The sequence below is a fragment of the Ammodytes marinus genome, assembly GCF_949987685.1.
Source record: "Ammodytes marinus genome assembly, chromosome: 15".
NCBI classification, from domain to species: Eukaryota; Metazoa; Chordata; class Actinopteri; order Uranoscopiformes; family Ammodytidae; genus Ammodytes; species Ammodytes marinus.
Genome location: NC_137219.1, coordinates 17,236,739 through 17,262,914, shown reverse-complemented (window position 1 = coordinate 17,262,914; position 26,176 = coordinate 17,236,739). Strand labels below are relative to the sequence as shown.

The 26,176-nt window shown below is 43.7% G+C and overlaps 1 protein-coding gene, 1 long non-coding RNA gene and 1 pseudogene across 3 annotated transcripts; all 3 read right to left on the bottom strand.

Annotated features, from left to right (window-relative positions):
• Positions 1-3,060: 3,060 nt before the first annotated feature.
• On the bottom strand, positions 3,061-8,991 carry LOC307261980 (cytosolic 5'-nucleotidase 1A-like; the record flags this gene model as incomplete). Its single annotated transcript, XM_080042713.1, has 6 exons — positions 3,061-3,411; positions 3,668-3,852; positions 3,948-4,070; positions 6,975-7,104; positions 7,463-7,630; positions 8,860-8,991. The coding sequence occupies 6 exons, from the start codon at positions 8,989-8,991 to the stop codon at positions 3,061-3,063; spliced, it is 1,089 nt and encodes a 362-aa protein (XP_079898839.1).
• An 8,971-nt stretch (positions 8,992-17,962) lies between these two features.
• Positions 17,963-20,446, bottom strand: LOC307261451. Its single transcript, XR_013845220.1, has 3 exons — positions 20,062-20,446; positions 19,639-19,704; positions 17,963-19,122 (listed from the first exon to the last, which is right to left on the bottom strand). It is a non-coding gene; the product is annotated as an uncharacterized lncRNA (long non-coding RNA).
• A 2,743-nt stretch (positions 20,447-23,189) lies between these two features.
• On the bottom strand, positions 23,190-26,170 carry LOC307262201 (protein L-Myc-1b-like; annotated as a pseudogene). The gene is made up of 2 exons (XR_013845613.1): positions 25,565-26,170; positions 23,190-24,717 (listed from the first exon to the last, which is right to left on the bottom strand). The product of XR_013845613.1 is annotated as a protein L-Myc-1b-like (transcript).
• Positions 26,171-26,176: the final 6 nt, after the last annotated feature.

Sequence of the window (26,176 nt, the reverse complement as noted above, 5' to 3'; positions counted from 1 at the left end):
GCAAGTGAACGAGGGCCTGTTGAACGGGTATTGCTCTAGAGAGATGTCCAATCATTTCCGGCTTTCGTATTTTTTCGGGCCACAATACAGATTAGCGCCGCCTGCTGTTGTGGAGACATTAGGTCCCGCGAGCATACGGAAAATAAACAGTCGTCTCGGTGTGTTCTTTGGCCGCGACGGGAAGACTGGAGATTCCTGAAACGGCCGACTCCATTTTTTGCGTAGTCGTAACATGTCGGACTGGTGTGTCCTGGCCTTAACGAGGCTCGTCTGTGACTTTAGGATCGCACAAGTGAACAGTAACAATCGCGTGCAGCCGCAGCGTTACATGAATTCACCTGACATAAATCTGTTCAGTGGCACAGACGTTAAAAAGCATACAATACAAATAGGTTTATTAATCTGAATGTAGAGCATGTCACGATGTGTAAGGTGGCCGCCTATATGAACGGACGGAGGGCTGAGAACAAGGCTACTGATCAGATAAATGATCGGTCAAACGTAAAATCATCAGGAAATGATAAAAACATCCCGATGGAGATTTCTATGGAGTGATTTTGCTTCAAACTGTACATGGACGCGTGTGACAGTGACACTCTTTCTTCAGTCGGAGCTGCAGCGTAAAGTGAAAACAAACTCAGGGTAGGTCTAACCACCTATCCAGCAGGTTAGACCCACGGCGTATGTTGCCGCAGTAACTGACTCTCGGTTGCGCTGAACCTGCTACCTGAAACGGAAAACCCAGAGTTAGAGCGAACAAACTCTGGGTTGCCTCAAAACCAGCTACCTGAAATAGGCCCCTGGTCTTATCATGTGGAAGCATCTGTTGTAATCTGCTGTTTGACATGTGGGCCTGATTGTACGTTGGTCTCTGTCTCCCCCCTGTGGTGATGAGGCAGAATCGATGTGGCGACCATCAATTTCTATCCTTTTTTATTGATTCTTGACTAGAGGTAAAAGAGAAGGTAAAATAAATATTTTCTTCAATCGAATAAACAATACCCAGTTTGCTGTTAGACTTTATTTCATAACAGTCCACTGTCCACATTTGGCCCAGATTAACCCGGAGTCCACTTCTGAGCAACTTGCCTCAATTTCATATAAGGAGCAAAACTAACAACAACCCACGTAAAGGACAAAATAAGATAAACAGGCAATAACAAGGGAGAGACCAAACTTTTTGTACTTTAGGGACAACAAGTATCAGAAATGAAAAATACACATGATGGATGACACTAGATTCTAGATATGTTTAAATGTATTTTTATTGTCTTAAACAGGACAAAATATTAAACAAATATCAATCAAATATAGTCAAACTTGCTGATACAATTAAATTGCAATCTTACCATACATTCATATACAATGATCCAACAACCACATGTACAACATAAATAGGCCTATACCAACAAATGGGAGATTGACAAAATAAAAATAATGCCAACAGTTGTGAGGATAAAAAGCACAAAGTTTAAAAACTGCTTAACACACAGACATGCAGTAAAGTGATACAATGGAGATTTTGCATAAAGTGACTGATGGCTTCAGTACAGCTGCACAGCTTCTAAAGTGAGCACATTGTTATGGTAAGTGGCAGACAAAAGTAAAAGTCCGCCTCAATGGTTGAAAAAGTGCGCTAAAGTGCCCTCAAGAGTGGTGAAAACGAGAGGAAAGGCCTTGTTGACTGCCCTTTTCACGTGCAAAACATGATTGGGTGCCCGTCTAGGGTACCCCTTCATACAATAAGTTATGATGAACAAGAAAATTCGATGACGTGCCTTCATTAGTGCCCTTCTAGTGCCCTTCAGCCCTTCTGGTGCACTTTTGGTGCCCTTCTGGTGCCCTTCTAGTGCCCTTCTATAGCCCTTCTGCACGTCTGGTGCCCTCAGGGTTGAAAAAGTGTTGCTAAAGTGCCCTCCATGGTGGTGAAAACGAGAGAAAGTGCCTTATTGGCCGCCCTTTACACGTGCACAAAAGTGATTGAGTGCCCTAGGTTGCCCCTCCATACAATAGGCCTAAATGATTATGATGTGCCCTCTGGAGCAAGAATATGGCAAACCGAAAAAAACATGTTGTGGTTAGCTAATGAGGTGCAGACGTTCGGGGAATGCAAAAGAGGCGCTGCTTTCATGTGGTGCCGCTATGACAAACAGCTACATCGAGTGGTACTTGAATCTCCACTGGATAATGAAGCAAAAAGCGGATTAAGAGTATGTCCGTACCCATAGTGGAAAAGCGCAATTAGATGCCAAGTCAGACATTTTTTATATTTTCAGTTGTATAATCCGTTTAGACGAGAGACGATAATAGTCAGATATCACCTCAACATGAAGGAAAACTTCCTTAAATTTTTCCGAAGCTGGCTGTCAGAGGTCAAAGACTATATGGTAGCGGCACATTGAATTTTCTCCAGTCTAATTTTTACTTAAATGTTAGTAAGGATGAAAGCAGCAAGGCATCCTCCCTTCTTTGGCAAAATGTGAAAGTGCACAATGATGTGAACAATTCATTTTGGTGTTTATAAAGTCGCTAGAATAAGGGGAAACAGTGTCTTTGAAAGTACATTTTTTCCTGGGGGGTGGGGGGACCCCCAGACTCCCCATTTTGTTTGTATAAGCCCAACCGTTTTTTTTAACATCTACAAACACAGTGTTAAGTGTTTCGTTACATTACATTTTATTTAGCTGACGCTTTTACCCAAAGCGACTTCCATTAAGTGCATTCCACAATGAAGGTACAAACTCAGAACAACAATAATCACGTAAGTACTATAGCTTCAAATGAACAAAACTATAAAGTGCCACAAGTAAGTGCTACATGGAGATTTAACAAGTGCCCTGAAAGGGGCCTTCACAGCAGCACTTTCAGGTATAGGATATGGCCTTCCAGGCTCCGTTGGGGGAACAAAACACCATCGAGTTAGAAAAGCCACTGTGTGCGCTGGTGGGGCCCGTGTTCTCCAGAATGTGCCCTTTCTATTTTTTCGCCCCTGCCCTTCAAACAGTCTGAGTCCGCCACTGCCTCAAAGTGACGTCCAGGTTACTTTGATGCTGAAAATGTCTATGTGTCATTTATTCCTTTCTTGGTAACTCTCTGAGCTATCCCATAGGGCACGTGGCACGCTACCGTCCCCATTTCTGCTGCCCCCTCCACGTGAAACATCTGGTCGTCAAAGAAAATGTGGGGCCTGATCTTCTCCAGCATGGGGCCCTTGGGTGCGCCTGCCAGAAAGAGAGCCTCGTCGATCTCCAGACCCCACGAGCGCAAAGTTTTTAGAGCTCTGGTACCGGAACTGGCTGCGCTGCGAGCTGTCACCAAGTAGGTCCTGATGGGGCAGTCCATGCGCTTGCCTTTGTCATAGAACTTCTTCTGCAGCTTTCCCAAAACCTCCAGGAAACCTTTCAGCGGTCCCTGTGGAAAGAGGAACAAACACAGTAAGCCGAGTATGGTGGTTTCTATATTAATCTGTGGCTCTTTGCACATTTAAATCTATAAAGTATTAGAATCCCTATCTACACAGTTTACAGATCAACTTTCTCAGAACTTATGGTGAAAAGTATAAAAATAAGCTCCAAGTTTTAGCAAACCAGAGCTATCCTTTCATTAACTGCACTACATTTCTAGTAGCAATGTGAAACTGATAATGGTTGCTGTGTGTATACTGTACATGGTCCAGAGGCTTGTTCTCGTGTGTCTTCTCATGTTCAAAGAACTTGTCCAGTCCATGGGCCTTGTAGATGCGCTCGGACTCATCGGAGAAGAGGACGGCATCACCATCGAAGGCAACGCGCAGCTGAGTCTCCGACACTTCAGTAATCTTCCCCGGTGTGAACATAGTGGCCGCTGCTATACCTGAATGTATTTTTACCAATCAGTAATAATACAGCTTACTTAGCACAAACCTTTGCCTTGTTAGTTTAGTATTACAGCTTCTCGGTAATATGTACCTTCCTCCAAGGCTTCTAGAACCTTGCCTGCGTCAGCAGATAGGTAGAGGTTGGTGTGGTAGGCCTTCAGGTAGCCTATGGGGCTGTTTCCCCCTGTCATGCAGAAGCGCTCGATGAACAACTCTGCAGAGAAGAGGAATCAAAAGTTCAGTTGAACAGTTGATGTGCGTCAAATCGAAGATGTGCAAAAACTGATAGCCTGTGGTGGAGTTAACCTGGAGTGACATGAAAGAGCCTGAGATCTTGTCTGAGCAGTACATATGTTTGTTCCACTTGGCTTGACTAGACTACATCAGTGAGCAATGGCTGTGGGATGGCCAAACCCCTGCAAGGATCCATAACTGGCGGATCCCCAACTCCCACCACTTATCCCTGGGGGGTCATATCATGAGAAAGATCCTATCACTGTCAGTCACTGTTCATCCACAGTGATGAGAGCGACCCATCAAAATAATGGGGAGTCTGTCAACTATCAAAGCATTACGAAGTTTAAAAAAAAAAAAATTGCTTACGTTGAACAGCGAAGGACAACTGAACAAGAAATAATGAGATTGCCAACCAGTTTCTTCTCTCTCTTGCTTGATGTCTCAGTCTGAGATGTCTTGAGTAGATTTCATGTACACTCATGTGTGTCTTGTTTGACCTGCGGATGGTCACTGGGGTCATGAAGTCACCCACAGTGTGGGAATAGAGATGACCAGCTGTGTTGAGCATCCGGAGTCCAGCTAACCCTCAGTGTGTGTGTGTGTGTGTGTGTGTGTGTGTGTGTGTGTGTGTGTGTGTGTGTGTGTGTGTGTGTGTGTGTGTGCTTGTGCGTGTGCGTGTGCGTGCGTGTGCGTGCGTGTGTGTGTGTGTGTGTGTGTGTCTGTGTGTGTGTTGATATGTGGACCTGGGGTCCAATCAGTGACTGAAGTGATTGCTTGCTAACAAGCTACTTGGGAATTCAGAAAATAAACCCTGCACATTCTGTACACAACAATACACGGTTTATATTTTTCTTATTGTCAACAAATCCCATGAAATGACCAAACCCAACAAAGCTTTAGTATATCACTGCATTCTGACTTCCCAAGCGTCTCAGCTCCAAGACCGTCCTTTTGTAGATGTAAGTGTTGGAAGATGATCATGATTATGTACTGAAACAGGTGGGTTCTTGGCAAATGTCTCTCAAACCAGAATAAATAGTGAATGTGTTTGGACTACTTTCATGTCTGTAAACAGGTACGTAAACAAAGGGTATGTAAACAAAGGGGGCCCACCATAGCTGGCAACATGCATGTTTACAGAGCCTAGGCTGTGTATTTACACTGGATTTTCTTTTTCATTGCGCACACGGTACGTACAGGTATCGGGGCCATGAGGAGAAATTCACTGATTCAAAAAGTGAATTTAAATACATACATTCTTCAGAATCGCTGACTCCACCTTTAATCGCTGTTTGTTATGTAATTGATTTTGCAAATGTTTTGCTGCACTTTTACAGAAGATCAATGGTCAAACTGTCCATGTATAATGAATTAAAGCCATGGACGATGGTTTTAAAAGTTTCCTACTTTTGCAAGTGGTACCAAAGCATTGGACAATATCAACTTTCACCAGGATTATCTTATTTTTTTCAATTTACAATTATGTATATACTACAGTATATAGTATACAGCATAGGGGAGAACGGGGGAATCTGAGGCATCGGGTAATGTGAGCCACCCCCTGTATCTAGGCAACGGAAAACATTTGTGGTCATGTGAGATATATGTTTTCAAGCCCCTCTCATTTCCCCATGGCCCTGAAAGAGAGGACCTCATGGTGCTGTGGTAAGCATGTTTTTTTCATCAAAATAGGTATTTTGCATGTAAAAGTAAATTTTCTTGCTGTCAACTTAATCAACTGTTGTGCCAAAGCAAATGTATTCACGTAGAAAAACTTCTATCAAACGTGTTGATGAACTACCAACATATGAAACCATGTGATGCTGATAACTGAAGATTAGCCTGAAATGCTAAGAGAGGTAGTTTTTTCTCAAATTGTGGTGGTGGGGGAAAGTGAGTCAAATGCTGTGGGGGAAAGTGAGCCACTGTCTCACTTTCCCCCACCATGAGGCACAAGTTAAGTTTAGCCTTAAACATATTTTAATGTAATATTACATAACATATGTTTTATTTTAATGTCATACACATTGTAGAAAAGCCATCATGCCAAGGAAATACACCAGGAAGACGACCTGGGGCAACCACACGGAAAGAGCAACTTCTCATCTTTCCCTGTAACCTTCAGGGCTGGAATGTAGAGTAGGCCTGGTTGTAGAGTATGACAGGCTGATGTTATAATCCAGTTGGGTCTTCTCCTGTGTTCTGAATCCCTCGCTGGTTCTGATTTTCCTATGCTTTGACCCCAAGACACTAGCTGGCTCTAAGGGTCCTGTGTTCTGACAACCAGACAGTGTTCTAATCTAACTGGTTCTATCTTTCATTTGAATCTTATTAAAACCTTTTGAATTATAATATGTTGTATTTGATTTTGTTCAGAGTTACTTTCAAGTGTTTAGAAAATTAGCTTTGCTTAATTGACCAAACCCCATCATTCTTTTACTAGTCCGACATTAGTTCTGGAATGTGTGGCTAGCTTTCAGGATTCTTACTGTTACAATATGTGTTGTTATGGTAGTTTCAGAGTGGAAAAAGTAAGTGGATCAATTTACCCCACAGCTGGGGTAAAGTGAGCCACATGACAACTTTTTTTAAAACAATCATATTTTCACTGCCCTTTGTCATGAAAAAATTCTGCTAATGCCCATTTCTAGGAAACATCCTGAATTAATGGGAAATATGTAAATTTGAGTGATAAATCATTTTAGCTCTCTTAGAGGGGAGCAAATGTAAAAAGTGGCTCAGATTACCCCGTTCTCCCCTATATATATACACAGTATATACTGTTTATCTTAATTTAATTTATTTTTTTGCAATGCTAGAAGGATATTTTCAAGGATATGTTAATAATCAATATTGCTTATTGATCAAGTGTATAACTCACGGTGGTGATTGATGGTATTGATGAGTCTTAGGCCGACGTATGCGTGGTTGTTGGTCATGAGCACAACATCAAAGAGCTCCTCACTTTCGGGGTAAAGATCCCTCAGTCGAGTGTTCACAGCCTCCAAAGCCTGGCAACACGAGAAAACACAGATTTGAGTCGTTAAAAATACAATACTGCACTGCAGTTGGGATGGAAGTGTGTGTGTGTGTGTGTGTGTCTGTCTGTGCGTGTGCGTGCATGAGTGCGTGCATGAGTGCGTGCATGAGTGCGTGCGTGCTTGCGTGCGTGCATGCATGTGTGCGTGTGTGTGTGTGCATCATGTGTGGGTGTATTTGAGTGGGTAGGTCTTTAATGCTTGTTAAGCATTCTCTGCCTTCAGAGACACGACCTAACACATAACACTTAACACACGAATCACTCCGCAGTGGATTTGACATTGTGTGTGTGTTTTGATTACCCCGCTCTTTCTATTCATTAGTTTTGACCTTGACAAAGGAGAAGGCAGGTCCAGGGCTGAAAGGCTGCGTTTCATGCTCCACCTGATACTTGATGTACTCTTCCATGCCTTGCTGCTCGTAAATCTGCTGCTCCTTCTCCATGTGGAAGAGGACACGCGACGACACGGCAATGGTGATGGCATTCTCCGGGTTGGGCTGGAGGAAAAGAGTTAAATAAAGGGTTTCATTTACATATTATTTACACCTTATTTGCATAGGGAGACAGTACATTATATACAGTATATATATACATATATATACAGTATATATATTCTGAGCTGTAGTGAATAAGAATAATGGAAAGAAAAGTTTGTGGATGTGCTGACTCCGACAGTTCCCAGAAGCAATTCATAGTTTAATAACTGGCTTCCGTGGTGTGAGTGAGCTGATGTGACAGAATAGAGGTGACGGTCTGATATGAAATATTTTCCTCTGAGTGACTCTGATAGCGCAGGCCAACATACCAGACTGGCCAACACCTGTTTATTCTCTAAAAGCCTTGACAACAACACCACGTACAGTACACTTTGAGATTATTTTTGTTGTTTAACTGGTTTTTAGTGGGTCAAATGAATAGTCAAAATTGAAATCGATGTAACTTAGTCAGATTTAAAGACAATATTAAATCTATAAAAGCTGAACGATAATTCAAAACTTGACACTTTATCAAATGAAGATATGTACAGGGTGGTAAATTACTCCCACTAGTTAAATAGTATTAAATAAAGAGAAAGGGTTCCTGTTTTTTTCCCCCTCGAAACTTACAACCGAGACGACACCATGCATCCTGCAAGTGCCTGAAGTTGTGCTTGCTGTTTCCGTATGTTGGTGCATCCTCTCCCGGTGAGTATAGTCCAAACAAGATGTTAGCCTTCACAGAGAACGGAGAACCTGATCTGAAACAAGAGCCCTTCTGTGCTCCCAACTGACACAATAAAGCCTTGATGAGCCACTGTATCCTGTTTCACCCAACTACTTCAATCTGCACGTCACTTTGTTTTCAGCGAGGCTTCCAATGCAGCACTTCTTTCTAAGCCTGATTTGAACTGCTCCTGCTGCCCGACCAGGGTCAGACTTTAATAAGGTTTGGAGAATGTCTGCCTTCTCTCATCTGTCATCCATCATGTGACATCATTCTTGGCCACTGTGACAAAAGCAGCCTCCGGTACTGGTGAACACAAGTGAGTCTGGGCAAGCATACATATTTCAGCTCCAAGGTAATGACATGAAGATTACATTTTGCCTCGTAATTCACATGTAATATGTACAACGAGTGTCTCCTTTTGCTGTCTCCAACTCGGATACTTCACATACAGGCATGGGAACTCATAGAAACGGCACCTGTTAGCAGATGCTGCGTAGGGGAAGGCAGTAGGGATACTCACTGGCTTGGGTTTCCTGGTGGGGGTGGAGGGCTTCAGAACCCTCCTGGCGTCTTCGCAGGTGGCTCGGTTGCTAATGCTGTTGCTCAGGTCCTGTCCACTGACAGTCAGAGTCTGACCGTTGTTCAGACTCATCTTACCACTCTCCTAACTCTCTAAGGTCCACACTGAGTGCATCCACTGATTGCTCTCTTTTGCTACTCTCTCTCTCTCTTCTCTCTCTTCTCTCTCTTCTCTCTCTTCTCTCTCTTCTCTCTCTTCTCTCTCTCTCTCTCTTTGGCATGAGTTCCCCCCACAGAAAGTCCTTACTCACATTCACAATTCAGTCCTGGTGCACTCAGAAGATGACTCAATATGGCTGCAGCTATAGATGCACTTAGCTAAATTCTAAGTGAGAAAAGAAAAAAAGTAGTGATGTATGAGCAGAATAAGAGAGATTCAGAAACGGACTAAATTAATGCTTTCCTTTTATCTCCGGCATCATGCGTATTCATATTCCTCGCTCAGCTCTTCTGTGTTTGTCTTATTCTGAGCATCCCTGTCTTTCTCTCTCTCTCTCTCTCTCGCTTACGCACGCACACACACAGTGCTGACTTCATGTCATAATGCATCCCCTTTTTAACACTTTCCTGCAGCAGCAGCAGCAGCAGCAGCAGCAGCAGAGCTTGTGATGTAATGTACTGTATGTGACAACTGGTTGAGGCACCCTATTGGACGAGACAGGCCGGTGTGTGAAGGCCCTGCCGTGTCATGATGCTTGTAACGCATGAATGCTTCAGTTGTCCCAATAGAGAGGCTGAGCTTGGACATGGAAGCAGAGCTATTTTTCAAACAATGCATGAATAGATCATTTATAGTGAATATTTTTTATTAAAAAAAATGTATTGATGTTTTTGCTACAAACACAGCTTGGGGGCTTGTATCTTATATCTCATTGTGCTCTTAACTCTCCCTCGTCCTTTACCATTTAATTTCCCTGCCCAGCAGTGTGGGAAATGGAGTTCATCATTGGTCATTTGCTCCTCCCTGTGCACCTAAGAATAATTTCTTCTTGCCTCTTCCCATGTCGACCCCTGCAGGATTTTTCCGTGGATTGAATTTGGGAGCAGCAGTCTGCAGTTGCCAGGCAACAGCCAGGGAGTCAGACTTGCTGGGACTCCCACATCTAGGATTTGATTGGCTGTGGGGACAGCAGAGTGCATATATACCCCCTCCAAACATGGCATCAATCAGAAACAGACTGGTGGTGCAGGGAACAAAGATGAAAGGGCAGGTCTCGCTTTGAAGAGCATGAACTCATGTTAAATGATTTTAGCTCTGCTTTTATGGCAGCAAACAGGCAATCTACCTACCAACAGATGTTTTCTGTGAGTATGGCACAGAGCAGACTTCAATGTGTTACTAAATTATTATAGGGACACATGCTGGACACAACTGAATCCAGAACGACCATCATCTTGTGTCTCTTGTACCTGTCACCATTACAATGGTAGTCAATTCTGACTATTAAAATCAAGGTTGTGTATCACTACCCCTTAGACGCATAGTGTTGCAGACATCAACATCAAGATTGTATCAAATTACAAAACAGCAGACATCCATTACATACAGTATCTATCCAAAAACGGCAAGAGGCAGTCCCCCAAAAATGTGACCGGATAATGTGTTTGTCTGAGACTGTGTGCAGGCTCTCCAGAGACCAGGCGCAACGAGCTTCTCAAGTGACAGTTGAAGGATTGTGTTTTATTGTCTGAAGCCAGAGGAGCTGCAGATGCATTCAATCCAATCTCTCTCTCTCTCTCTCTCTCTCTCTCTCTCTCTCTCTCTCTCTCTCTCTCTCTCTCTCTCTCCTCTCTTTGTCAGCAGTGTGGCAGTATGGAAAGTGAAAAATCCAGACATTTTCTGCATTTCATGTTCACTGCCACTAGAGCGTAGTAGAGGATAAAAAAAAAGCCTCTGAGGTCTTCTGGTGTGGTGCTGAATGCTTCAGCTTCATTCATTCCTAGGGGCGTTGTAGACAAAGAGGACGTGAAAGAGAAACTCTGTCAGTGTGCAAAAAGGAAGTTGATCTGAAAACCTGAGTGTGTTGCGTCTTGAAACCCTTTAACTTTGGCATAGTAGTTTGTGTGGCTTTAACAATTAGCCCTACAGAGACTTAGATTATCTGCCAAAGCCTAATGTATGTGTTACATATTGAACTACAACCTTTGGTTTGAGTAGAATCAACGCAAGATTTAGTAAGTTTATTATAGGATGACAAACTTTGTGTTTCATTTTGGAATGGTTGGTAAAATGTGACAATATAAAGCTTCCTATAATGTAGGATACTAAATTACATGTCTAAAAAGACCCTGTGGAACAGCAAAAAAATCATAATAATAACATGATTTTAATCTGTTTAAGACCTCACATCAATCATACATTTAACCTTTATCTGGCAAAGCCCTTAGCCCACACTTGCCTCGCCTTTGTGTGTCTGCTTGCTGGTCTGAAGCTCTGAGGGGGTTAACAGGACATGGAGGCAGTTGGGCCGCACCCACTGAGCTGATTTGAATAACGCCGACATTTGGCGCGAGGCTCAGAAGAGCCAGCCTTTCTTCATGCCGGCTGTAACACTACTCCCCTCCCCTCCCATCCCATGCACCCTGGAGTGGCGGGAAATACTGGAGAGAGAAAAAAAGACAGATAGAGACAAAAACAAGGCCTGCACTGGTTGGACTCTGAGCTCCGGCACATCTACTCTGTACCTGCAGACCCCGGGTTGCACTGGAAAAGGGTCAGATTCAACACCTTCTTTGGAAAAAGGAGTGACAGACAGAAATGAGGAAAGAAAAGCAACACACTCCCCTTTCTGGCTTTTGGCGCGAGACGGATAGAGAGATAATGCTCTGTCAGTGGCATGGTAGACTGTGGGTGGAGACAAAAGCAAGCATGAGTGGAGCAGGCTAGAACAAAGAGGGTAACAGCCTGGACTACCCCCACTACCTCTTATCCGGCCCCACCCCCCCAAACACACAGCCCGGAGGGCTTCAGGCATGGCTGATGACTATTATAACCTTAATCAGCCCTTTAAAGCAGCCACTCAGGCATGTTTGCCACCACCAGATTCTTTGTTCTAACTGGGGTTCTTCTTAGTTCTCTCTTGAACCCCCTTTCTCAGTTTAAAGGCTGTCCTCCTTTACTTGCTGAGATAAGAGCTGGCGATCATCCACCACCACTAAAGTAAAGGACCCAGATCGTATGAAGGTAATTTGCTGAATTGGCATCACAGACCATTAACAGCCCTATGCACTGCACTCAAGTGACATTATTGGATTTGTTTTTGAGGGCTTTCACAGAGGTGACAGTCTAGACTCACCCCAACCCCCTAGATCTGTAGTATAAGTAAGTGGGTGGCAGCTGACTAAGCAACAGCATCTTTACGTCAGGCAAAATTCATCCATCAGAAAGCAAAAAGAGCCGAGCCGCGGTTCCTCTCACTTCCTGCCTCCAATTGGTTCAACACGAAAACAGGAAGTCTGTGCTGCCTGTGCGTTTCCTAGGCCTTATAACAGAACCTCTCTCTCTCTCTCAATGTACACACACACACACACACACACACACACACACACACACACACACACACACACACACACACACACACACACACACACACACACACACACACACACACACACACACACACAGGCCTATAATGGGGAAGAGGAAAGCAGGGCACTGATAATTACATAAGCTCCACAGTGGTGGTCACTCAGACCCTGACGACAACAGCAGTCGCATTGAGATACTGAGCTGAAAAGGAGGAATTGTAACCATCCAGGAAAAACAGAAGAGCCTATACACTAAACATCCACCATCTGATAAGAGACAATCTGATAACACCCACTGTTTGTGAGTATGTGTGTGGATTTGTATTTTAGCATGTGAATGTCTGTTTATGCAAATAGACTCTCCATATATAGTTTCACACTGCAGTAATTGGTCAATAAACAGGCGTTTGATGTGTGTGTGTGTGTATGTGTGTGTGTGGCGGGGGAGACTCCTGATTACTGAAGGCCTCACTGTGGGCCAGACAAAGAGCACAAGCACTAAAGAAGAGATCTTACCAGAGGGGGTTTATAGTGGTGGCGATAGTGGGGTAACTCTGAGGTCTGCAGGGGGTTAAAGGGGACGTGGGGGAGGGGTAAAGCCCCTCTCTGAGTAGCTTGGGGGGGGGGGGGGCAGAAGGAGGTGGGGGTTGGTGGCACTCAAAGGGGCTCCATTCAAAAGATGCAGCAAGTGTCCCAACTTCAACTGAAGCAACCTTACACCGCAGAGGCGAACAATGGAACATCTGCTGGCTGACAAGGCCGGCAGTTCACTGTGTGTGAGCAGCAGTGTCTCTGATTTAAACTGCAACTCCATGGATGACCCCCCCCCCCCAACAGTAGCAACAGGTTTCAAGAAATATCTGAGAGCATAGCTACTTGGCATCAGCTCACTTGCTTCCATCGGCTCCTCTGACTCTAGATTTTGTCACCCTATTTTGAAAGAGTAACATTGTTTTTAAATGTGCTTTTAAAGTTTAACGCTAGTCCAAAAAGTAGTTGGGGAACATTGTGAATTCCTTGTTAAATGGTCTTTTTATAGTATATCCCAGTTATAATTTGTTTAGTTTTTTGGTGAATCCCATTAAATGTGTCAGCATATCAAACGTCATACCATGTTTTCAGAAACCTGGATAGTATTTAGGCTTTTATATCAGTTTTGAAAAACTTGAATGCTAGCTTGGGTCCAAACAATGCAAATAGCAATGTGTTATCTCTGTCTGCCTTCTTTGCAAGGGCAGCTTCAACCCGAGTTGCAGACTAGTTAAACCAAATAATATGAACATAACCGGTGCAATGATTATCAATGACAACGAAAGGATCACAAAAATGTTAACTATGCATCAATTTATTTACTTTTTGCAATTGGAGCAGTGCAACAAGTTGCGAACACAAAACTGACCTAAAGCTATAGTGCGTAACTTTTTTCATATAAATGAATGTTGGTTACATTCAAGCCATCACAAAACGAGTTGACACAAAGTTGATTAAGCCTTTCAGCTCCACAAAATTCTCTCTCTCCGTTGTATTTCTCAGTATGGCAGAGTCTACAAACTGTTATCGGCCCTCAAAAGAATCCCAAGAAGCGCCTGAGAAATGCAAAGGCTTACCTTGTGTAGATGCACCAGCAATCACTGAAGCCAGTCACTGAGATAGCCTGCATAGGGCCAGACAATCAGAAGCTGGGCAATGGTTAGAGGCATATCAATAACCAGGTTATACATCCTGTATGATAAAAACAACAATACTTTTTCTAGTATGCAAGTGTAATTGGAGTTTTAAGTCTCCCTCACAAGGCATCACACCCTCTCTAACCCATTCTGTGTGTGTGTGAATGTGTTGGGGGGGAGGGGGTGCTGGTGATGGGTTGCCAGGGTAAGGGCAGTAGAGCAGTTGTCACTGTTGAGGCCCCCCACCCTTATCCCTTATCCATTAACCAGCACCATGGTTACATCACCGCAGCCTATGTTCCCTCTTACATCTCCAGTGGCCAAAGACCCTATAGAAACCGATTACTCATGTTTGTGTCTGGACTCACACACATGCACACACGCATGAATGCAGGCACGCACACACGCACGCGCAAACACACACACACACACACAAATAACAACAAACAAACAAACACAATGTATGTGGGTTTTTTCTACTCTTCCATCCTAATTGCCTTCTTCATTGATACTCGCTCATATACAGTGTTGGCTGTGAGTATGTTTGTTTTACCCATGAACTGTTGGACTGTCCACTCTCTGCCTGATTGTGTCATACGCCCAGGCCAGACACAGAGTTTAGCGCGAGTCACTGACAGCTAACGCATCGCTGTGGTTTGAGGACCTTTTGATGGATTCATCAAATCAGAGCTATGGTGTGTTTGGGCCCAGATGGCAGCGATGTTTACCCTAACAGGATTAGGATTAGCTCCAGATTAGACAGGCGAGTTAAAAGGTCTGCTTCACTGACACGACATGGCTGCCTGGCCCCACACCAACAAAGCCACAACAGACAATATAGCTGTTAGATGAAGACGGTATGGGGAAGGTGACTCTTCAAAGGGGCTATTACAAAGAACAAACAAACACAACAAATGTTTTTGTGCTGCACAGAAGGTGCTGAACAGGAACTCCCCACACCTTGTGTATTTATTTGGCTTTAAGGCGGACCATTTTATTGGACTCACTCAGGCTTAGAGCAAAACACTGGGGTTTGACACCAGTCAGCTGGGGCCAGATGTATTCAGGAAGAGGAACATATACAGCCTGTTCCAACTGAATCATCATTGTTATGTAACACTGGCCTTAGGATGGGGAGGGTGAGCAACAGAGAGAGAGAGAGAGAGAGAGAAAGAGAGAGAAAGAGAGAGAGAGAGCTCAGAAGAATGACCTAGATCGGCAAATGGTGGAGATAAGTACCTGAGGGGAGGGCAGGAGCCAGCAGACTGTTTCTGACAGGGGGCAGTCGGGGATGAGAGAAAGATAGGGAAAACAAGAAGACAGTAGGAAAGACACAGAGAAACGGGAAAACAGGGAGGAAAGGAATGTGATGTTTTTGCATGCCAGCATATTCATGTGGTTCAGTGGCAGGCTCACACAGCCTCATTAGGATCAGATGGACAGTAGCCGCCGCAGCCTCGGCTGAGTTCCAGTGACACAACCAGGCTGGAATGTGGGTCAGTAGGCAGAGAGATGGAGGACTGCGACCAGGGAAAGTTTCCTGAAAGCATTTGTGTCAGTGTCAGTGTGTGTGTGCGTGTGCGTGTGCGTGTGTGTGTGTGTGTATGTGCGTGTGTTTGTGTGTGTGTGTGTGTGTGTGTGTGTGTGTGTGTGTGTGTGTCTGTGCCCTCCCCAGAAGATGTGAGTATCTGCGTCTCTTCCCGCTTGAGTTTTCCTCCTCCATACTTACCGTCAGCCACTTGCAACATAGAATAAGGGGAAGGGTGTTGACTTTTGAGTAAGAAAGGGATGATAGTGTGAGTCCACTTCTCCTCTCTACGGCTGACTAAATCATTCCCTTCCAAGCCTGCAACCCCCGCGACATCTCTCATAGCACAACCCGAGCCAAGCCTCCTGGTGGGAGACTAGACTGCTCCATTCCACCACAGCTCATTCTCCCACAGGAGTTCATGAGGTTATCCTAAGATAAGCCTAAGTCTCTTCCGCCTGTATTATATGTCCTAAATTCACTCACATGTAGGTCAAAGATAAGCAGCCAGTTCAACCGTGCTCTTAAAATCACAAACCAGTGCTGTGTGTTTATGGTCCGTTTCCTCCTCTGCCCCGCTGTGTAAACATGCAATGTATACATGCCATACAAACCAAGCCAGTCAGGACACAACCAGTGAATATGGTGGAAACATTGCTCAATGTGCCTTTGTGTGTGTGTGTGTGTGTGTGTGTGTGTGTGTGTGTGTGTGTGTGTGTGTGTGTGTGTGTGTGTGTGTGTGTGTGTGTGTGTGTGTGTGTGTGTGTGTGTGTGTGTGTTTCACTTTTATAGTGCAGAAGTACAAGACAGCGATTGCATGCAAGAAAAGCCGGAGCGACGGGTATAACTGGAAGTGTTTCTTGCCAAAGATAAAGGCATTATCATCTGATATAGAATTTGTCTGCCAATATTTACAAGATAAGCCATTGTTCCGAGGTGATGCAGTTATATGCCTAAGGTGCCACGTGCAAAAAAAAACATGCTAATATGCCTTTAGGTCATTTGAATATCAATAGGGAAAAACTCGTAGACTACCATACAGATTTGTGATGAAGTGAATTAAAGAAGGTAATACACAAGCATACATACATCGATGGAAATTTCAGTAGGCGGCAGGGTTGCAGCAGCCACCCCATTTACTCTCCTCTCTTTTCTCCCCTAGTGACACAGCTCATGATCCACTTGGTTAAACACAATTTCAATCAATCCAACAATTGGCCTATTACTTGTGCAGGCCAGCTATTAAATCACAGGATTTCCCAGGCAGCAATGCGTGCAAATGATGCATCCTCTTTTGAATTTTGTGTCGATTTAGCAATTGGGCCTTATTCATAGGTAACTGTGCTGTACATGCCATCTCACTTTCCCTATTCACCTTATTTTGGAACGTAACCATGGAAGACGCCATTGTTGTTGATCCTGTCATCGAACTTCCGGTTAGCTTGATCTTAGTATAGCATACCTGCGGAGCCCCGTTGTTTGTTCCGTCCACTTTATATATAAATAAACCAACTGAATAGCATCCCTACCCGGAGAAGTGACTTGGCTATGAAGCTACGTTGAAGAAACCACTCCGGGTGCTATCCAGGTATGTCAAACTATCAACAGCCTCCTCTGTTTACTGGTTTGATTAAAAAGTTTGTGAACAATTTGTAGCCTACTAACAACAAAAACTATGGCGGAACGAAAATTATGTATCATGTAACGTGTGTTACCTAATTAATTCTGCATTCAATTCTATGTAAACATACATATTTTACTTATTTAACAGTTAAACCAGATAATAATATAGGCTACCTACTAATGTAGATTGGGCCGAATAGGCCTATGATGACCACAATCAGGCTGAGTAGCCTACAGATCAGATATTTGCAATCATTGTGGATTATGGAAATAGTAAATGCACATGTTATCTAAGAGTTGTTTACAGTGGGGAAATTATTATTTTGTTTGTAGGCTGCATTAATGAAATACAATTTTCTATTTTACTAGGTGACAATGCAACACCCAGCACCGAGCCATGGATGTGGATGTGCCAAACTCACTGAGATGCTGTGACCCAGTGGGAGGAGGACTGGACCCTTTGTGACCATAGTTACAGTTCATGTTTCCCCCAAGAAATGTACAGTTAAATGTCAATTGGTTTACTTATTACAAGACACATGCAAAATGTACAGTAACATTTTAAATTTGTACTTATTACAAAAGACATGCAAAATGTACAGTAAAGTGCCACAAAGTTTATTAAAAACATACTTATTTCAACAGCATTCAACAAAGAAATATTTTGTTTTAATTCCTCAAATGTATTATATTAATTAAGCAATTTTGGAAGCAGCTTTTGTGAAAACAAACAATTGTTAACATACTACCGGAAACTTTTTCTTCTTTGAAATACATTTTAACTACATTAACAGAATGTTTAACATTAGGGCAAGATGGGAGAAATGAACAGCTGTTTTAGATCTAGTTTTTACAAAGCTGCTTGTATTTCATATAGTGACAACCTGCCTGCCTGAATTTCATTTGCAATACGAGGTAGCATATATTTAAAATAGAAAGCCTTTAGACTTGGCACAATTTCTGTACAGACATTTGCATCATTAGCTACACCCAGCAATATTGCTGCTGGGATGGGGTTACACCAACTGGAAATTGAAAATATGTCTTGTTGGTAAACTCTCCTCCCGTCACGTTAAGACGCCACTGCTCTGCTTCTTTCAGTTTAATTGTTTTTCTAAGTATTGATAACACTCTCCTTATACTTTGTGAAAACCAGCTGAGGCCAGACACTCTGTTCCTCACGTAAGGCAACCGATTACAGTACCCGCTGAACTGTAATCGGTTTCCTTACGTGAGGGACAGAGCGTCTGGCCAATTGCAATTAAAAAAAAATCTAAAATCCACACAGCAACTTCTTTACACATTTTAATGTACAACATTTTGCACAATCACCTGAAAGAAGAGTGACTGTCGTAACAACAAACACGGACCAGTGGGTTTTCCCAGGAAATGTGTCCCTGCCCTTATTGGCAGTGAGTAAAGGGAGAACTGCCTCATGGGAGGATCTCGCTGTCTCTCAATCCACAGCTGAGTTCAAAGCTTTTCTTAGACTGAAAGTAAGTTTTACTTTGTTAGCCTCAGAAATGTAGTGGTCTCAAAAGTAAAATGTATGTCTTAGAAAAATAGTGAAGTGAAAGTCATAAGTTTCCAAAAAAGCAGATACTCAAGTATAGTACAGACATTCAAAAAGTTGGAACTCAATAATTTAACTTATTTACTGTCCACCACTTCATGTAATAGTCATGCGGCCCATGTGATTGTGATTTTAATGCCCCCCATGTTCACATCTGAGATCTTATTACTGAAGTGGTCTTCCTGAGACGTCAGAGGATTTCTCCAAGGCTGGACACTTGGAACAGTACTCAGTGTTCATCACTCCATCAGGGCTTCCCGACAGCCATGGCTCCTCTGCTGACCACTGTGCAAAAAGAAGAAAGAAAAAATATATTTTTTGTCAAGCAGCAATCGAGTGGTTGAATCAATATACATGTAGGCCTACAGCAGTTCTAAATATTTCTGATTAATGATGGCAGACATCTGAATATTATAATAAACAACTTACTTTGAATCAAAGTGTTATTATTAGACTTGTACTTTCTGTGACATAGAAGTAGACTGAATATCACAGATTATCCTGAATAAGTCTCAGAACTGATATTAAAATGTGTTGATTATGTAAGATTTAGTCAATCTTATTTCATTCCAAATAATTTTGTGGAAAAGAGTTGCATTAAACTGTGTAAATGTAAAACACGACTCCATGCACAGAGATGGCAGTACATCTCATTTAATAGTTGCTTGCACAGTGTTCCACTTAAACGGAGCGAGCAACTACTAAACATGGTGTATTGCCAATGCCATAATGTCTTTGTGTATGGAGTCATTTCAAATGGGATATATTTTGTTTTTATGTAGAGAAGATGTACACACTTACCTCAAATCCATTTACGTACATACTTTCTTCCTCTGCCAGATTCTGCCGATTCTTATTCTCGTTGTGCTGTGATACACGAAAAAGCATGTTAGCAAGTTAAATTTGATTAGGTTTAAATAGAAGTGGTATTGATTGTATAAGTAATCGCAAAGTTTTAGTGTTGTCAGAGGCTATTTTAACTAAAGTAGCTGCAAACATTTATTATGCTACTTCACATGAGTCGATATTTTTCATGTTATTTCTATTTTCTGGTTAGACAAAACATAGAAAACTGATCATTTGAACTTAATTTAATCACATAATTGTATATTGGGAAAGATTATCAGATGATATAATTTGAGATTACACTTTAGAATAGAGAAATATGCCCTTGTATGATTGACAATCATTGTAGGTTTAAAACAAAAAAACATATTGTCTTACCTTCCTCAATTGAAGCTGCTTTACTTGGAGTAGCCTAGTACAGCCCGCTTTACCCCTCTGAAGGTACTGACTCAGTGCTCTTGACATTTTTCACCATGGCTCCATCTTCTCCAAGGGACAGCTAAATATGACCGTAATCTAGCCACTTTCTCATGTCATCCTCGTTGCGGGCGTCTGACTGCCGCATCGTAATAAGAGGATGCGACCACGGTGTGTGTAGATGTTAGCGATGTAAGCTAGTTTATCGAAAACAAACTACTAAATGACAAATGGCTTAGTACTTAACTTACTAAACGTACTACTTTTACGTTTAGAACCTTTCTGTAAACAAATATTTCTTCCCTACGATTCAATTGTGCTTCATTGTTTGCCGCTGTTTACATTATTTCGCGGCTCTGCAGCGCTGAACCGGAAGTCGCATGATAAACTCGCTAGAATCGGAAGTGGAAAACGGGGCGTTCCAAAATAAGGTGAATAGTGTCACAGTTGAGAAGGCTTTCCACATCAGTGTAAGTGAGTGTATGTGTGTGTGTGTGTGTGTGTGTGTGTGTGTGTGTGTGTGTGTGTGTGTGTGTGTGTGTGTGTGTGTGTGTGTGTGTGTGTGTGTGTGTGTGTGTGTGTGTGTGTGTGTGTGTGTGTGTGTGTGTGTGTGTGTGTGTGTGTGTGTGTGTGTGTGTGTGTGTGCAAGGAGGATGTATAAATCAGATAGAGGCAGCTCTGCACCCAGCCAGATCATCGATTCTCCACAGTCCCACCCTGATCGCACACATCACACACTTCTGTATGACCACCCAGTGAAGCCCAGTCACATGACATCTTGTACCCGAGAATATGTCGACCTCTACTACACAGCCATGGACGGATCTCCTCTTACGTACACATTACGTTTAGTATGGGAGGTTGGAAACAGGCTGCAGCTGTTTGGTCCCGAAAGGCTAGAGTTTTTTTTACTGCAGAAAATGAAGGTATCTCGCAGATGTGAGAGAATACAACACATATGCAGTATTCACACATGTGTAACAGTCATCACACGTGCTCTCGGAGTTGCTCTGCGTGGGCGTTAAATGAACTTGAGAGCAGAAAATCCGGTCGGGCAAGTTAACCGCCAAGGCAGAGCAGAGCAGAGCAGAACAGAGCATCCTATAGGAAAAAAGACATCCTCTTACCTCATCGTTTCCTTCAAGAAAAACCTGTTTTATTTGTTTTGTTAAACACAGAAGCGCCATAACCACTTTGGGATTATTGTCAACTTTGGCCTACATGTAGAAAAAACTTGTTTAATCACAGTGAATCTTTAAAAAAAATTAAAAAAAGCTCACTGGATGAGTTCAATTGTATGAGTGTTACATGCATTATTTGAGCAAAAAGAGTGACATTATGGAGTTATGATCTTTCATAGTCTATAGGACTGTCAAAAAATTTATTAATAAAACGTAGCAACGTCAGTGTTGTTGCACAGAGGGTCATTTAACTTCTTTAACTGAGACCAAATGCTGATATTGTAAAGGAAATGTTCCACCGTGCCAGAAAAATAGCGCCCTCAGGGCTGAAAATGGGGTTAGGGTTGAGTGAACACAGGCAGGCGAAACACCGACTAATATACGCCATAACAAAAGCCAGTGAGGTGCGAGACGGTTGGAGTTCAGGGTGTGCCCTGTTCCACTGTCAGGCTGTACTTGTGCTGAGATTTATTATACGAATGACTTGCATTCAAAACCTCAGCCATCCAGGCTTGCAAAGACTTGTCGGTGAGGTTATTGATAGGGCAGCATTATCACACAGGAAATCAGTTTCCCATCAAACGAATTATACATGCAGGAAGTTATTACATGCTACACAGTTACCTCAGTTTAATACACAAAGGGAGCGGACAGGAGCTGGTTGCCCTGCTCACACTTTTAAACAATTATTTCAACTGTTGAAGGTCAGCTAGGATCAAAATGTTTTATTTTTTTTCAGTTCAATAAATAATCGCTACATCCTCCAATTTCTACTACATTATTCCTGTTCCTCTACACCAGTGAGAGTGCAAAGTAAAGGTTAGCACAGTATAAAGATCTCCCCCACCACAGGGTAATACATCCTACAGGGAGTGAAACAAGACAAAACCTGCAGTCAGACGTTCTTTTAGCCTGACAACAAGAGGTTAGGGTAACCATTTAATATTGATCCGCAACAACTGTTCGTCCATAAAAACATATATGTAAATAAATGAAATCTACCTATTCCAGACCACTCTGTTCGACTCTTTTTACACAAGTAGTTCTCTGGGGGACCCACCAATTACATGGAGCACAAAGCAAGAATAAAACAAAGGGTAGTCACATAATAAATGCAAGCCTTATGAAAGTCCTAGAGGATGGTGTTGTTCCATAATGTAGAAATCAATGGGAGATTTTTTTTTTACCTTTCCCATTCAAAGGCATTAAGACAGATTTTAGAGTCACTTAACATGAAGCATTGCTGCTCTCCCATTGCATACCTGTGTGTGAACAGCCGCACTGGACCCAAGAAGCAGTTCACACAACCTGTCCCCTGAGCCCCTCTGGACTGTTCTATAGATACCAGTTTGTGTGTGCGTGTGAGAGTGTAACCTATTTCAGAGCACATCAGGTGGCCAGCATGCAGCAGCCACTGCAGAGGGGAGGATCCACCACAGTATCACACACACACTCTTCAAGGGTAAGTCTCAAGGACGAGCTCAGCCTAACCTCCTGCAGACTAGCAGCCTGTGCATGAAACGTGCTCCCTTCATAGGACAGATACTGCACAGCGACACACAGTGCAGGAATCAAGTAGTAGGTACCCCCCCGCCACCCTGGTTTTACAGCCGGCACTTTCACATCAGCACGTGGTGCTCCTTACCCACGCTGTTTGTGCGAGGCCTGATAAATCTGTGTCGTTGGTTACTTCCGCCACGAGCATTTAAATCAGAGTTTCACTTTGGTGTAAGGTTTCTTTAGGTTGCAATGGTAACGTGAGATGAGCACAAAACTAGTGTGATGGCAAGGTCACCATGTTTGGAGGCCTTTGATATTCCTTTAGCAGGGAGTACAGTTATTTGTGCCTCAGCGGCAGTGTATGGCATTGTGTAACATCTGAATAAAAACAAGGACTTCAGGTTTGTATGTCAAGATGGTATAAAAATTTAATGTTGCTGTCGATTTTAGCATGCTTAAAAAATACAAATTAACCAAAATCAGGAGAATCATCGAAATCACAAAGTGACGTGTGTGAATATAAAGTACAGCAGTGCTACTTATTTTTTTTGCCCATTTTCCTTATTTTCTTAACAAAATAGAGGTTCCTCGATGCCTGGCGGCACGTCATGAAGAGGAGCTAAAGCTCGTTTTCCACTCTTGATTTCATCTCCATCGCCAGGAGTGATAAGCTATTATTTACAGAACAATTTGTACATCAAACAGTCAGTCATACAATCCCATCAAACCAGGGACTGACTCATTCTCTCATCTGTACAAAGAAAGGCATTCTCACACCTCACTCCACTTTAAGTGTGCAACCATGAAATCAACCACATTATATACACACACACACACTGAAGGCTATGCACTATCACACTGGTAAACTATTAAGTTGTCATATCAACCCATCACAGCATATATCTTAAGTATCTTATAGTCATAGCTTAAAATCAATTCAATTACCCCTGTCCATTACTGAAACACTGTGCAAAGAAAACATTTTAAACACACACACACACACACAACACACACACAGCACACACTAACTTGTCCTCCCCATATCAGGTTCATTGGCCAGCACTAGGTAAAGCAATAGGAGGCCCACACACGGTCAGAATTCATGAATCTATTCCGTAAAACGGAAATTCACAACTATTTACATGAGGCATGTCGTTTCTATTTTTTTTAACTCTTTTCCAAAAAAAGTGACAGGTTACTGGAGAGTTAAAGCTCCTGACTGTGGCCCACGATGAGGCAGTTCATAATAAGGGGGAAAAGTCCACTTGAAAGAAAGAAAGAAAGAAAGAGTCTCAGGAGCGCTTGAGTTCCGACAGTTTGCGTTGGAGCTGCTGCTGGCGGGCTCTGAGGCGCTTCTTCTCCTGCAGCTGCCTCTTCTCTTTGGCGTGCAGCTCGGCCAGGTACTCGGTGGCGTTGGTCAGGATGGCCACCTTGGGCGTCTTGGCCGACTCCAGGCCGGGGATCTCGTCGCGCAGGGCCAAGAAGCGGGAGCGCAGGTCGTTCCTCCGCTTGCGCTCCAGGTAGTTGTGGTTGCGCCGGCGGTCCGCCGGGTCGCCCTCCCCGTCCGAGTTCAGCGGAGTCTCTGAGGAGGAGGGGGAGGCCGGCAGGGAGGCACGCGCCGCAGAAAAAGAAGAAATGGCTCCAGTGCAGCTACGCTTTCTTTGAGGCTCTTCGTCAAACTCCTCCTCCTCATCATCTTCATCATCGTCATCATCATCATCGTCGTCATCCTCTTCCTCCTCCGGCTCGCTGTCCGGGGAGGGGGCGGCGTAGTTGTGTTGCTGCCGGTGCACTGACATGTGGAAGCGCTTGGGACAGGGGTCGGCGCGCACCGTGATGGTCACGGGCTTCCGGGCGTTGACCAGTCGCACCCGGCTGTGCTGCTGCTTGCTGCTCTCCACGGTAACCACGTCGATTTCCTCTTCATCATCGTCATCTGTGGTGGAGGAGGAGGCGGGGGTTACCCGTTAATATACATAGAAAAAGCATAAAGTGGGATCCTTAACACAACACTTTATATTCTTCAATGGGAAAGGGAAAGAGCAAGAGTTCAACTTTTCTTTTTTTACAATTATTTAACCAGGCAGGCCATTAAGAACAAATTCTTGCTGCTGAATGAAATGTGTAACTGAACCGACTATAAGGAAGTGCATTCCTTCCACAGCCAGGCATGCAAATCATTACTCCTCTATCTGAGGAAGGGCAATAAAGAGGGAGATGAGGTGTTGAAGCTAGCAGGAATCCAGGGGCTTTTTTGTTCCCCCAAGCACTGAGCATTCATCAACAATTGAAATAAGGAGATCTGCTGGCAGGGGGCACACTGCCTAGTTTGGGAAATGTGAAAGAGTTACTCTCACGGTCTGTCGCTGTGTGTGTGTAGTAGTAATAAATCATCAGGGGCCCCTGTCACCCCGCCCCTCTGCCGCACTGTGATTGTAATGCAGAGCCAGGCAGTGGCAGATATTTAACGGAAGGAGAAACTTATAAGTAAAAGTGAAGAAGAGGGCGCGGTTTTTGAAAAAAGAAAAAGACTGCATGGGTATTTTAGTGTAGGCCTACGCTTGTGGCGCATTTTCAAAGCGAGTGTAAGAAAAAAAAAATCAAGCTTTAAAAAGGTGACCGGCTGTGTTGTACTTGGTAACCCCGCTCTGCGCCACAGACCACAGTTATGTAACAGCAAGCCCCGGCTTTTCCAAATTACGCATTGTTAGAGGGCAATATAATCCCCGGGAGGCAGGGGCAGCCAGGGTGGGGCACATTTTAGAGCATGACTGCTTCCTTACCAGAGGAATCAGAGCGAGACTCGGAGCCAGACGACGCAGGCTTCCTGCCGCTGCTGCTTGCCGGTGCCAAGGTGAGGACCGCCGCGGGGTCGACGCAGTCCGTGGCAGAGACGCACTGCGCTTTGCTCGGTCTCACTGAGATCTGGGCCACCGGGGGGGAGACGCTGGTCTGCGCGGCCGTGGCTGCTGCTGACACCCTCCCGCTGACCTTCTCCAGCTGCTTACTGGCGGAGAAACTACTCCACATGCAGTCCTGGATGATGATGGAGCTGAGGTTGCCGAACAGCTCCTCTGTGTCGGGCATGAACTGGCCCTCGCACTCCTCGTCCTGACCCAGGACTTTGGACAGCCAGCTCAGCTTGTCCCCCGGCGACAGCTGCTGCAGAGAAGCGCCTCCGCCAGCCGCTCAGAGTCCGCGTGGGAGACATGGGAGGGGTGGGCAGCAGCTCGAACTTTTTCCATATGTCCTCGCTCGGTGCGGTCGACTTGTAAAAATCCTCCTCCCTGTCGAAGTCGTCGAGGAAATAGTGCTGGTAACAGTCGAACTCCATGTTCCCAGTTAATAAAAAATGTAAAAAATTATCCTCCAGAGTTTTATTCCCAGAAATGATC